At 42.7% G+C, this 14,133-nt stretch overlaps 5 protein-coding genes across 6 annotated transcripts; 3 read left to right on the top strand and 2 right to left on the bottom strand.

Annotated features, from left to right (window-relative positions):
- Positions 1-220: 220 nt before the first annotated feature.
- LOC143343052 (uncharacterized) lies at positions 221-4,467 on the top strand. The gene is made up of 6 exons (XM_076767554.1): positions 221-1,133; positions 1,376-1,858; positions 1,935-2,107; positions 2,404-3,177; positions 3,345-3,746; positions 3,822-4,467. The coding sequence occupies exons 1-6, from the start codon at positions 1,097-1,099 to the stop codon at positions 4,350-4,352; spliced, it is 2,400 nt and encodes a 799-aa protein (XP_076623669.1). The 5' UTR covers positions 221-1,096; the 3' UTR covers positions 4,353-4,467.
- Positions 4,468-4,560: 93 nt separating this feature from the next.
- LOC143343055 (uncharacterized) lies at positions 4,561-6,587 on the bottom strand. Of its 2 annotated transcripts, XM_076767559.1 has the most exons (7): positions 6,221-6,587; positions 6,046-6,105; positions 5,855-5,977; positions 5,563-5,776; positions 5,283-5,486; positions 4,900-5,198; positions 4,561-4,753 (listed from the first exon to the last, which is right to left on the bottom strand). In XM_076767559.1, exons 1-6 carry the CDS (start codon positions 6,314-6,316, stop codon positions 4,906-4,908), a joined length of 990 nt encoding a protein of 329 aa, XP_076623674.1. In that variant the 5' UTR covers positions 6,317-6,587; the 3' UTR covers positions 4,561-4,753; positions 4,900-4,905. The 2 variants fall into 2 exon arrangements, with proteins under 2 accessions (XP_076623674.1, XP_076623673.1); XM_076767558.1 differs by lacking the exon at positions 4,561-4,753 and having other exon boundaries at positions 4,778-5,198; positions 6,221-6,586.
- Positions 6,588-7,021: 434 nt separating this feature from the next.
- On the top strand, positions 7,022-8,013 carry Snapin (SNAP associated protein). The gene is made up of 2 exons (XM_076767561.1): positions 7,022-7,584; positions 7,686-8,013. Exons 1-2 carry the CDS (start codon positions 7,433-7,435, stop codon positions 8,011-8,013), a joined length of 480 nt encoding a protein of 159 aa, XP_076623676.1. The 5' UTR covers positions 7,022-7,432.
- A 119-nt stretch (positions 8,014-8,132) lies between these two features.
- Hemk2 (HemK methyltransferase 2) lies at positions 8,133-9,646 on the top strand. Its single transcript, XM_076767560.1, has one exon. It carries the CDS (start codon positions 8,133-8,135, stop codon positions 8,769-8,771), a length of 639 nt encoding a protein of 212 aa, XP_076623675.1. The 3' UTR covers positions 8,772-9,646.
- Positions 9,647-9,799: 153 nt separating this feature from the next.
- Positions 9,800-13,595, bottom strand: LOC143343053 (uncharacterized). The gene is made up of 8 exons (XM_076767555.1): positions 13,490-13,595; positions 13,261-13,365; positions 11,828-12,658; positions 11,602-11,765; positions 11,376-11,534; positions 11,045-11,314; positions 10,726-10,977; positions 9,800-10,308 (listed from the first exon to the last, which is right to left on the bottom strand). The coding sequence occupies exons 1-8, from the start codon at positions 13,593-13,595 to the stop codon at positions 9,976-9,978; spliced, it is 2,220 nt and encodes a 739-aa protein (XP_076623670.1). The 3' UTR covers positions 9,800-9,975.
- Between the last annotated feature and the right edge of the window lie 538 nt (positions 13,596-14,133).

The raw sequence follows: 14,133 nt of genomic DNA, 5'->3' as shown, positions 1-14,133 counted from the left end.
ATATAAGGGCTAATGACTTCAGTAGCCTAAAAACTACAATGTTCTATCACTCTGTATAATTTGTAACGTTTACTGAAAACTAGTCGAGGCAAATGTACCGATTAATCATTCCGGATAACTGAAATTTTACTCTGATAAGCAAAAGGGCCAACGCGTGTCGAATCGGACAAGATTCGCGAAGAACAACCGAACAACGGACTGTGGAATGCGAGCGGCTGTTTGTTTCTCGGCAGTTTCTTACTCCGTCAATTGGAATGATCAATTAAAACGTCGCTTGGTGTCGCGCTGGAGGAAGATGCCACGAACGTGACAAGGAAGAGAGATTAGGGCTGGAGAGAACGGTCGAATAGAGTGAGTCAGAGGTTCGTAGGAGCAACGAGAAGGAAGGCGAGGCGAAAGATTCCGAAGGGAAACGACGGCGACGGTGACGGCGACAGTCTTTGCGGGAGTCGATCGCCTTCTGCTGCTCCCACGTGCATTGTTACTCGTTGAATCTTAACTAGACGACGTCGTAACATTTTTACGGATCGTTTCTGGCGTTGCATCGAAAGTTATCATGAAAAAAGTGAAGTTGTCGAACGTTAACGCGAGTAACTTCGAGTGGCCGTTGAAAAACTAGAAATAACTCTTTAAGAATCGCGTCGCGCTTATGAAAATCGGAATGGTTTACATTGTATTGACAATTAAGTATCGCCAAATATATAATACTCGAGTAGGGGAAATTACTGTAGCGCAAATTCGATAGTACGTGCCTAGTGGAGATTAGATCTTTTAAAAAATACGAATGTTTGCACAGTGTGCGCGATACAGCATCTAAGAATCGATAAGGTTTCGTACGTAAACGCAAGTTTTTAGAATAAAAATGACCGCAGTATCGTTTTGTCAATTAATCTATTGAATATTTCTTTCGTGCTATGGTCGACCGGACGTATGCTTATCCATCCATTATCTATCACCGTATCCTGTTGATTTACAGTACGAATGATGACAGTTCGTGCCAAACAATCGTTTGTCTCAGTAATATTCTCCTTGCATAAAAAATTCGAATTCGCTTAGGCGCGATCCGATCCAAAGAAATCGAACGTACAACGCAACGATGGGATGCGACGGCGAGCTCACTGGGATACTTCGGGGTAAGTCGATTTCTTATTTTCTTCGTGGATGTACAATCGCACTACACGTTTCGATATCTAACAGAGAAATAAAATATTGAGATTTTAAAACAATAAGAAAAACTGAAACTTCCTGATCAACCATGACCTCATTTCCTATTTTTAAATTGACGACGCCGATTTTCAAACCGCGTTTAATGTAAAATAAAGCTCGCGAGAGAAGACAATAAACGAAGCGTTCATAAAAGTTATGCGTTTTATAGATGTAGTGCAGTTTCTGGAATGCCTGAGGGAAGTGAAGCTTCCAGCCAGCTTGGAGAGTATTCGAGATAGCTTACTAATAAGATCGAAGGATACTTTGACGATGTTTATAGTGAAAAGCATCGAAAGATCGACTTCTCCGGGGGCGTATTTGAACATGAACGCGGCTGGATCGAAAGGTTTGGTGATCGCGTCGAAAACGGAAGCTAAGGCCGAAGAATACGTGGAGGCAGAGGAACACCCACTGCAAAAACAGTCACAGTGCGAATATTACGAGAGCTTTGACACGGTCGAGTCGACGAATAACGCAGACAGTGATGATCTTAAAAGGAAAGACAAGGAAACTGCGGAGAGCACGTTGATGGACGCTTACGCGAGTTTCTCGACGGCTCAAACTAAAAGCAAGTGCCTGAAGTACGGTCCCCTTTACAAAAAGGAAGGAAAGAAGCTGTTCGTTTTCGAACAATATCGAGAATATTGGATCGGTAAGTGGGAATTCGAAGAATCACGCCGAACCGTAACCGCACGGAACAAGCAATAATTTCCACGCGAACGTCACAGGTTTGGTCGGAATGCACTTGTTGGTCTACGGAAGCGATCACGATAATCGTCCGTGCATGATTCTACCGATTCGCGGTTACACGGCTCGAGCTGCATCGAACGCGATCCCCCGAGATCAACGGAGAAGCGAGTCCACGTTTGAAATCATTTGCCCGGGTAGTAAAACATTTCAGGTAAACGAGCTTATACTTATTCACTACGCAATAGTAATACTACGGGCTTTAGAATATAACTGTAAACGAAACTATTGCATTTACAGTAAGGTGTACGAACATGTTACTTACTTAACATTTATACACATAATTTTTTATATACATTATAATACTACGACTTTGGAATATGATTGTAAAAGAAGCTATTGCATTTACAGTAAAGTGTACGAACATGTTATACACTTACTTAACGTTATCGAGTCTCGAAACATCAACTAGCATCTAATAGTTATTAATTATGATCGTGGGTGTTTCAGTTCGTCGCGAGGACACCGAAGGACATGGAGCAATGGGTGGCGGAAATTTCTAAATTAGGCAGTGAAGATAGACACGAAACTAAAGAGCATACGAAACTCTTGACCGCAAGCGCGTCCGTCAAAAACGACACCTCGCAGCCGGACGAAAAATTGCTTCAGAAAGATTCGAGTTTTAAAGAAGAAAGATATCAAGACGTGGAATCGTTGGGTATAGATAAACCGATGCCTGACGAGTCATCGATAGTTCCTAGCATCACCGTAGACAAAGAAACAGTAAATTCGTCCTCTTCTTCGAAGGACACACTTTCAGAAACTACGAAATCTCCAACTCCTATTGTTCCTGCTTCCATTCCAGCTCCTCCATTACCCGCTCGAATTCCTCGAAGATTACCATCCCTACCCGTGCACGGTTCGTCGTCTTCGTACGAACTTTCTGACGAAGAAGAAGATATCTATCACAAGATCGACGACTTCAAAGATATAACGCACTGTTACGAGAACGCTAGTAAAGTGTGCAAAGCTAGAGTCAACGATAAACAATCTAACAAATCCACATCCTACGACGACGTTTGCGCGAACGTAAAAGAGAAAAATAAGTCCGGGAAAAAGTCAAAGAAGAATCTCGAATCCCCAGCGAAACAATCGATTGCTTCGCGAAACGAAGAGACGTACGACGATGCCGCGTCCGCGGCTACCGTGTTAAAAGACAATGCTAAGAAACCTTGCTTAACGCCTGAGAAACGAGAGAAATTTCAATCCTACGATGATGTCGAGGTAGGTAACAACTATATTAGGTCATCTCGTAAATTTCTCGACACTTCTTTAGTACATTCACGAGACATGGGTGTTAACTTATTCAGTATTATACACCTTTTCCTGAAGTTGAAAATATTAAGCGCTAACTTTAGATGTCGACGGTCGTTGTATGTTTCTATGCACAGAGTACGCTTTCGAACGACGCATCGGGTAAGGCTCGAACGACGGAGAAGACGGAAGAGCCGACCAAGTCACCCCAAAAGAAATCGTTCCTAGACAGAGTGAGAAGCAGAAAGGAATCGCCGCGGAAAAGCGAGAAGAAACTGAAACAGAGAACTCCGACGCCGCCGTTAATAAACATTCAGGAACTGCCAACTTACGACGATGTATCTAATTTGATAAACGGTCAGGAGGCTAAAGAAGATGTCGAGGAAGAAGAATCGGAGTATAAATGCCCGCCTCCGCCTAGACCGGTTTACGTGCAGCCGCCGGTGATCGCCGATGCAATCGATGAACAGGAACTTTACGACGACGTTGCAGAGTGCCGCAAAGTCTACAAAAATGAAGATACGTGTCAATCGGATAGGGTAAGAGAAACGTTTCAATTAATGTTTCATTGTATTACTGATCCCTACTCTTAATGCGTTTAAATAAATTTTCAGCGAGCTTCAAGGCAATTAAATTACGTTCACGGTTCTACGTGTACGGAGATCAATGACTCCGTATCGTCTGATAATATTGATTACCCGCAACGATCGTTACAAGACAACGATGAACACTATCAAATACCACGTAGCAGCGAATCGAATAAATACCCCCTTGTCGACCAACAAGAAGAACTATACGACGATATCGCTATACTAGCTGACTTTACAGCACGACAAAAGGAATTACTCGGTAAAAAAGACAGCGAGGACGTAACAAAGACACAATCTAGTTTGGAGAAAAGGTCGTGGAATCGATTTGTCAATGGCAAAAAATATAAAATAACAGAATCCGTGACTTCTGAGAGAAATTCTCGAATTTCAAGCGGTACCGAAGACGCGGACGATCTTGCCGAGCAACACGGTTTGACGCGGATAAACACCTTCCAAAAATTAATCAACAAAATGGAAAATTCCTTTGGCAAAGCTTCCGTCAAGACAACGCCATCGATGCTGTTGAATAAAACAAACGTGGCTAATAATACGTAATATCGAAGGGAACACATCTCATCAAAGATTGATTCCTTTATCGATAAGATAGATATATACAAACCAAAGATAGTAGATTAGTTATTTCGATATAAAATTTATATTGTACGAAAATGCTTACCGTCTGTAATCGTAATTTTTGCAAAATAAATAACGTAAATTGATTCACCCACGCACTACGTCAGGGATGGCGAACACCTCTTCTGCCAAGAGCCACTAGAGTACCACTTCCAGCCAACCGATTTTCGTGAGTTAGATGCTCGGTTAGACGACGTCCCAGGTCCCAACTCTGTACAGTGAGTGTAGAGGGGTAGTTCTTCTGCGCTTGAGCGGAACAGGAAAGTAAGGGAAGGAACCACAACTGGCTCGCGAGGCGCCACCTGCATTCGCCATACATAGCTCTGTTTATTAAATTTAAAAACCTGTTAGACTTCCAACATCGACAGATTTTATTTGTTAATGAGAATTACATGGTACGAAACGATTGCGTTAAGTTTGATCGTAACGTCGGAATTAACGAGCCTGAGAACTTTCAAGTTTTATGTACTTATAACTATTCGCTGGCCGGAACGCTTGCATCCTTTTTAAAATTCTTTTCATACGTGTAATATAAATCGTCGTAAATGCTTCTGGTCCACGTAGTTCCAATCCGTACAGAGGATTGGAGCGTATCGATACTCTGCTTCTGAAATGCTTTCAAAGGTATACCTGTGTTCTTTTCTACGTAATTTACGAAGAATTCCAACTGTTCGGAATACATTGGAAAAATCACTATTAATAGTGTAAATGCTAAGCAGACAAAAAACAGCCATACAATCGCGGACAGGAAGGACCGACACGCGTTGCCTGAAACATATTACAATTCCATTTCAATTAACGGGACAAAAATGTGATAGAATGCTCATTGAGCATCCATTTGTATCGTATTACCTTTCGACACGCGTTCTTTGTTCGTGTATTTTTGTTTCTGCACCGACGTCGAAGTTTCTACTTCGTTTTTATCGACTCGTAGTTCCTCGCTCAAGGAGTAAGATCCATTTTTGTCTGCGTTTTGTTTGTTATCCTTTTCGACTTGTTTTTTCTTTTTTTTTTTACCACTCTTCTTCGGCAATGTAGTATCTGTTTCCGCTTCCGCTAAAAACAAAAATGTTAGTCACGCACAAAACGTAATAGAGGTTTAAATATTCGTGTTTCATATTTGTAGTATTACTTTTAGCAGCATTTAATCTTCGTAATTTTTCTTCTTCTATAGTAAGCTTGACGCGTGATAAATACGAAACGACATTACGAGCACAAGCTTGACATTCGCTTAAGTTACTGCAAGGACCAGCAACACTGGCCACTGCAGAAGTTAAAGGATTTTCCTTTAAATCTAACCACCTTAAGTTCTTCAATTCGCTCAAACTGAGCGGTAATCTGCTTATCTGTAATATAATTTTATTCCTTATTACTTTGAAAGATTTACATTCAAAGCTACATATAGTAAATTAATTTTGCTTTACCTGATTTTCATAAAGATCCAAATGCCTCAACTGCCTCAATTCGCCAAAATTTTCAGGAATTTCTGTTAACATGTTTCTACTAAGATCTAGCTTGACTATCTGCTTAAGATTAACGAAAGTATTCTGAAACAAATTATCATTGATCAAGAGACATTGTTGTTAATCTATAAACAAAAAATGAAAAAACTCACAGGCAAAGAAACTAACAGATTATTCGATAAATCCAAATGTGTCGCCTTTTTAACAACTGCCTAAAAAAATGAGAGGAGTATAATGATTACTTGTTGTATCGTCTATCTTTTTAATCATGTAAGTCAGATTAAATAAAACAACTTATGTATTGAACATTCAACAGATTTAACATACGATTTCTCGAACAGGCACTTCTTTCAGGTCGCATAAGCTAAGATCCAGCGTTTCATCTTTCAGTCTGTCCTTAATATTCTTCAAATTCAACTTCATTTTGACGATGAAAAAGTTTTACAATGTAATAGTTTTACACTAAATAGAAATTATGAATTCTCACGTTGTTTGTGGTTTTTCTGTGACAACACCTTTTGATGGAAAGCATAATATTACTGTACAATCAAATAAAGTAATACTAGCTGACGAAACGATTAGATATTTCTTGATCTCGATGCATCGGAACGAGACAAAGTTTCATTGAAACGTGTAACGGATGTTAAATGTATGTGGCACATGGACACCGATGAAAACTAATGCTGAACTGACACGTCAGTGACGATACTCAAGCCCTCTGTTACTAAATCATCCATATTTGACGTCAAATAGTTCACTGTCTGTAACGCTAGATGGCGGGCATTTTTCGACCTCAAACCCTCTGGTGCTAAAACGCCCAAGTTTGTCGTGGAATAGTTCGTTATCTCCAACAATAGATGGCGCTTATTTACCGACCTCAGGCCCCCTGGTGCTAAAACGCCCAAGTCTGTCGAGAAATCCATCTAGCGTGGAAGATACGAACTATTCCACGACAAACTTGGGCGTTTTTGAAACAGATGGCGCGAGTGTCGATAAACAGGCGCCATCTAGCGTTGAAGGTAACGAACTATTCCACGACAAACTTGGGCGTTTTAGCACCAGGGGGTTTGAGGTCGAAAAATGCGCGCCATCTAGCGTCGCAGACAGCGAACTATTTGACGTCAAATATGGACGTTCCTTTAGCAAATGTCGGTGCAGTGCTTCACAAATAGGCGTATTATTTACTGTAAAAATACCTTTTGGATTAAATTTAATAAGTAGGTCGACGTATATAATTACTAGTTAACGTGTAGAAGAAAAACGACAGAACCAGACTGTCTGCGAAGTATTGTTTTCACTGTCTCTTTTGGTGACTCCTCAATGGGGACTGTCAGTCACGTGCTATAAAACAGGTCGAAAGAATTTAAAAAGCTGTAATTAATTAATAAAAGAAAAGCTGGCCAATATATAAAGTTATAAAGTGTAAATAAAGTATTATAAAGTGTTCTGGGTGCCATTTTCTGGGATCGCCACATCGAGGTAACAAGTGGTGCTACCTGGAAAATATGGAATGATCGGAAAATAGAACGGAGCAGAAAGATGGATGTGGATACAGCAAGCGATAATACATCCATAGATGACAAGATAGACGATTTTTGCGAAAACCCGACGAGAGATGCCTTGACGGAAGGTCTTATGAGCCTTCTGAAACCCACAGTGGATCAATTAGACGAAAGAATTCGTGCCACTAGGTACGTGAAATTTTGTTTGTTTTCGTCTATAATAAAACAAACTTACACTGTATTTAAATTCTATCCTTTTTGTAATAACGTAATTGTCGTTGTTTGCATAGGATATGTCAAATAGAAACGAAACAACGGATCGAATCTTTGATAGAAGAGCTGCAAAGAAGTAACGAGGTGTTGCAGTGCCCATTGGAAACTGATTCTTACGTGAAAAAATTAATCAATGCCAAACACAAGATCACTATCGTCAGTAATATTTTGCAAACCACCCAGGAGCGACTAAACAAGATTTATCAAGCAGTAGAGAAGAACACGGCAAAGAGAAAGGCATTATTGGATTACAGCTCTGTGTCCGGTAGTGCTACGAATATTCCAGAGAAAGGTGAACAATCAGAGACAGAAAAAGAAACTGTGCCGCCTAAAGAACAAGAATAAGGAAGGGTCACAGTGCGTGTAAGATACTTGTAATATATTTCCTTAGTCGTATTAGTCTAGAGATACCTAACAGAGAAATTTTTGTACAAGAACTCTTTGGTATTTTCTATTAATACGTCATGGATACTCCGGTAACTAATTTATCGGCCAAAGATTTGGAAACAGTTTACGAACCTTCTGAGGATTCCTTCCTTTTAATAGATGCCTTAGAAGCCGATTTAAAGGTTTTGAAAGCTACAAAACCTGTGATGTGTTTAGAGATAGGTAGTGGGTCCGGTGTTGTAATTACTGCTCTGGCAATGGCATTCAGCGATCACTGTCAGTCTTATCATCTTGCAATCGACATCGACAGCGATGCATGTAAAGTCACGCGGAAAACTGCTATGCTCAATTCGGTAGACGTAGATGTTATACAGATGGATTTATTGGGTTGTATACGTAATAATTGTGTTTTCGATGTAGTGGTATTTAATCCACCGTACGTAGTGACGAGCGACGAAGAAATATTAGATGTAAAGTTTTTGTTCAAGACCTGGGCGGGTGGTACAAACGGTAGAAAGGTTATGGAGCGCGTATTCTCGAGGATTCCCACTATTCTATCGGATACGGGAACATTTTATCTACTGGTTATTAAAGAGAACGATCCGGAATATATTCTGCGTATTTTTAAGGATTTGAATATGGTAGGCGAGATAGTGACGGAAAGGAAAATTCGAGGAGAGCATTTGTACATTTTACGTTTTAAAAAGATTAAGTAACCATATGTATATATATATATATATATCTGTAACGAGTATATATTTTTCCTTATCAAAAATACTGAAATTTCAATGGCAGACAAGTACTTGTTTAGTGCTTTTGTCGGTGTTGTTTAAATAGTCTGTGTTCGATGATTACATTGGTAAGAAAAAGTTTAAAACTCGATATATGTGGAACGTAGCCCTAATATTTAATGCTTGCGCACAAGCGTTAGAATGTCACGCGTGTCACTCGATATGCGTCAATGTTGCAATCTGTTAACAGGAGAAATTAAAAGAGACGATTATGTGTATAAAGTAAAGAAATTATTTCTTGTTACATTTAATTTGTATGTACTTTTACTAGTCACGCTACAATTCCATCTCGTATTCTCTCACTCGTGTGATAGAACTCGTAACGATTTAATGTACCTATGATACATGGAAAACGTCAGCCCAGCGATACTTCTCGTTACGAAATAATGCGGTAGAAAATATATATATTTTTTATGTTTTCGTGGTTGCACTACTAATCGTATTTACAATGACATTTCGTTCCCTACGAAAGTCGAAACGATAGCAACGCGTAATGTTTTAAGAAACACCATAATTTATTTTATCAACCTAAAGGAAACGTCTAAATTCTATCTATTGGTACATCAAGTTCGAAAATTCGAATTTCGTCGTATCGGTACGCAATTGCGTAAAAAGCAACTTCCCTCACAGTTGCTAATTACGTCGATTCGATATATCGTAGATCGATATGTGATATATGGCTGTACAGTCGAGTAACTATTATACTTGCGATCCAAGTTATGCAAACGTGCAAGAAATGTGTCGCGAGGGTAGCAAATAACGCTGATTAATTCGTTAATATTTTCAACGATGTAAACAATCGAAAGCCACCTGCAAATTGCCAAAGTTATTGCACTACGAGTAAGTATTTAAAAAATAGAGCACATTGACGAGTGACAAAAATTTTAGGGTGGTTTGTGCAGTCAGTTATTATCTTGGCAATTAAGTGACCTTTCATCAGGCTTGTACGATCAGTTATCGATTTCTAAATATAAAGTTTCGGCCAGGTTATTATTTTACACACTCGAAAATATCGTATTCCATTTTTTCGTCTTTAATTAAGAACAGCAACCGTAAAGATTGTTGGTCGATTGCCACCCTGGCGTTCGTTGGTTGCAAGCTCGATCGAGAACGGGAACGAATCAATTTTCTACGAGTTCAAACACTTTGATCTATAAACTCGTTGCAATTTAAGGTAAAGTACGACAGCGGTGATCGTCGTTAGGACGACTGTGCTCAACATTAACGAGCTAGCCGTGTAAAAACCGGCGTAAGTCATGCAAATGTCTGTCGTGGTTCTTAGAACCTCTTCTGTGGTAGTTTGCGCAAGATGCTCCAATATTTGGCTACTGGCTTCGCTTAAATCGTCTTCCATGATCACCCTGAAGCCCCGCGCCACGCGTATCGGATCCGACAGTAGCACCGCCGAAGTATTCGATGGCGTGTAATTTATCGAACGGCGCCGTCTACCCGGTTCAATTTGCTAAAAAATGTTTTCTTCTTAAACGGTGTTTCTGGAAATTCTTACAAGTATAATTACGGCGAGCGCACCAATTGTTTCAATCTCAACTATTGCCAGGAAACATGTTTTCTTTGAAGCCTCTCCGAACCCATTTTCTGATTTTTCAACAATTTCACAGTTTTTACGCGACGTTTCATTCAGTGTTAAATTTATTTCTTCTACTATTATATTTTAATTCTGCTCGACGACGCGTTACCTGCGCTAATGTAGATACTTACCATTTAAGCATCCAAACCAGAATTATGGAAAGTACAAATTATTAACGAATAAAATGTCTTTGATTTTTTGCTTCCTCCGAATGTTCAACGTCTTCGATACGGCAGGTAATTATATTTTTAAAATATGTATTTATTAATACGGATGAAAAGGAAGCGTTACCTGGTTCGATTCTGGACACGGTTCGCAGTCAGTTTTGCACAGCTCGACGTTGCACTCGATGAACAGATCCATCACGTCGGGGAACTTGAAAGCTTGGAAAAACGCGTAGGCGATAATCGAAGCTCCCGTGTTCCCGGTGTCGTTTGTTTTTTGGAACGCCCCGAACAGTTTCGGTTTCAATATGCAACCCCTTTCGTCCGTCAGTTGTATCGTGTTGGCGGAGGACTCGTCGCGAGCCACGCAATCGCGTACCTTTAAGATTCGTTGCATAATTAGTAACCGAGAATTAACATTTCATCGTTCCTGTGTCATGACGTACCTGAAGATCGAAAGCGGGATCTCCTTCGACGGTGACGACCAGAGTCATAGTTTCACCGATTTTCACCAGGCCATCGGCCGTAGGCGCGAACGGACCCCTTCCAACCTGGATGTCCAGCTTAGCGACCGCGGTGTCACCGCTGAAAGTGACTATTTCTTGCGTCAGCATGTCCACGGAGAAGTTCACCGACAACGCTTTGTTGATGTTCCCCTCCCAGAGGCAACGAACCCTTCTCACCGTGTCCCAGACTTCTTGGATGCCTGGTTCGTTCTATACAAAAAAATCCATTACGCAAACGCGTCGAGTCGTTGGATCGTTTATAGACAATTACCTGCAATACCAGTACGTTCTCCAGGTACGCCTGGCCAGCCTCGCCGGCGAAATCATTAATGAACTGGGTGCCGCAGGAATCCAGGCTCACAGTGAACGAGTATTTCGTCTGTCCGGAGTTTTGTTCCACGTATCTGCATTCCGGGGTCATGAAATATCCCTGTAAACGCATCGATCGATTATGCAGTTTCGACATAATTCCTACTACATTCCTCGCGCTCGTTTACCTTGGAGTAAATGACCCCGTCGAACGCGCGGTTGAACTCGATGTTGATGGTCATCATGGTTTTGCTGCACTCGACGTCCAGAGAATGAATGTGCGGAGGGTGTTTGGAGTCGTCGTCGTCCTCGGCTGCGCCCGTCCCCGTAGTCATCCCGGTCCCGGTGCTGCCTACGGTAAACGAATATCAAACTGAGCACCGGAGACTGCCGAGAGTGACCGTTTCCACGTACCTTGGCCGGACGTAGGTTTCATGGTGACGGGACCACCGGATCCACTACCGGTCTCTTGAGGCGGAAACGCCCCACCAGGGGTCGAAGACGGATATCCTTGGGACGAAGGGTAGCCAGCCGCGGCGCCCTGGTCGTAAGGATTCATCCCTGGCGCGGGGGTCGGGAACGAAGGGCGTGGACTCTCCGTCGGGTATCCGTAAGTGGTGAATCCACTGGGAGCCGGATAACCGGTGTTGGCGTTTCCTCCCGCGGACGGACCGAAAGATGGCCTTTGAGTCGAGTAACCGTAGGTGCTCGAGAATCCGCTGGGGCTGGACGAGTATCCCCCGCTGTTCGCGTTCCCATATGTCGAGGTCGAGTAACCGTAGCTGGTGGACACTCCGCCTGGCTGAGGATTCTGCGGGGTGTTCGAGGACGGTGGTCGGGGGCTGGTCACCGAGGGTGGCAAATAGGTCGTCGAGCTCCTGGTGGAGCCGAACGGCGGGAAGGCCGAGGAACCGGCGTTCGAGTAGGACGGCGAGGACGCTGGCCGGGGATTGTACGAGGTGGACGATGGTCCGTAAGGCGACTGACTGTTTGGCGGAAGGTACGTCGGCCTCTGGGTGGAGAAGGGTGGATTTTGAACGGTGGCTGGCTGACCGGACGGGTAGCCAGCGTTTGGCGAAGGGAAACCCGTCTGCGGCCTCTGGTAATTGGTCACCTCGTTTTGCGTAGGCGACGAGTAGCCCGGTTGTTGGCCGGTCGAGGGTGGCTGGAAAGGTCTGGGCCTCTCTGGCGGCCTTTGCGTGCTGTACGGTGGCAGGTATCCTGGAGGATCCGACTGCTGGCGGGCTGCAAGAACAGATCCGGTTCCCAGGTAATTCACCATTTTGATAATTTACCACGTAGAGTGTAACTTAACCGTGATTAAATTTTTACGCGTCTCACTGGCAATTAAAAGTGTTGCTAGAGGAGGATGTAGACGCGTGTAGGAACCACCGTTAAGGTTTAGATTAGCGTTACCTTGTGGATTATCAACTAATAGAGTGAGGTTGTTGGCAAGCGTGCAATGGCGTGGAACCATATGAAATTACGGTTAATTGCATTATGACTGTTACTGGTCGAAACAGTTTTGTTATTCGTGGGAGTATCCATGGGCCACTGACTCGTCTGCAAATCAGGGTGCTGTCTCCGATCGCCTCGTAAGGGAGCTTTAACCTCTTCAGGGTCTGCTCCTATCGCAATGTATCATTAAACGCGTTAAGCTACCGTAGAACATGTCGTAGCCGCTCGGACGATCGCGTTACGAGATTTAATTTGCGATAAATGGATCCTGAAGAGGTCGAACTAGAGTTACCAAAGGTAAAAAACTATAGCGGCGAGCAAGTTGCTTAGGGAAATTCCTTGTTTAAAAGGTAACTCGAGAGGAGAGATGGTCCTCTTGGAGAACGTACTTTTACGTGCGCCCTGACGGTAGATCCCTTGAATCCACTCTAGGATATTTTGCGCCATCACGTCTGCGGGCGACGTTGGAGCAGCTCGCTGGACTCTCGAGTGCGCTAATGGATTTTAAACGATTGCTTTGATCAAACTCACTTCTCGTTAACGTACGTTATCGCTCTCTTTTCTCCCGATCAATCATGGTCGGGATAGACTCGAGGAGTCGTTCCATGACGTTCTTACCGTCTGCAGGCGACGTTCTGACGAACAGGGCATGACCTCCTCCGTACTCTTGGCCCACGGCTGCGCCCACCACAGCTACCACCAGGAACGTCAGGGTCCTCTTCATCCTCTACCTGCAATTTCATTTCGTTCACATCTTCCCCCGTAACACCCACTCCCTATAGTTAACGCGTTAATAATCGTAATTACATTACGAAGCAAAAGCAACTCTTCGATGATTACCGTTTATCTTTATCGGAAACAATCAAACGTTTAAATAGTATTTCGCAAATTACGCGTCGAGGAGATTAGGTATCATTGACACCGGTTGTCAGAGAATTTAAACTAAGTCTTCGAGCTCGTCGCGATCCTTCGACCTCCTTCGATCCTCGAAAGTAGAAAGCGATCGTCATTATAAAACGCGATCGGAGCTCCTGACACTCGACGATGAGTTATAGCAGGGAATCTTCGAGTGGACGATTTTTCGCGTTCGAACGATTTTCTTCTCTCTTCGAGGAGGCGTTCCCCAAAAAGTCGACTTCTCCCGCGCCTCGTCAAACGATGTTAATTAGCCGCGAATCGAGTCGACTCCGTGTTTCGACGGCGATCCCAAATTACAGGAGGGATCGGAGAGACCAGACTCTAATCTGATCTGACGAAACGTT

This window comes from Colletes latitarsis, chromosome 6 (assembly GCF_051014445.1).
Source record: "Colletes latitarsis isolate SP2378_abdomen chromosome 6, iyColLati1, whole genome shotgun sequence".
In the NCBI taxonomy this organism is placed as follows: domain Eukaryota; kingdom Metazoa; phylum Arthropoda; class Insecta; order Hymenoptera; family Colletidae; genus Colletes; species Colletes latitarsis.
The sequence above is the reverse complement of the archived record's forward strand: the minus strand, read 5'-3'. Positions and strand labels throughout refer to the sequence as shown.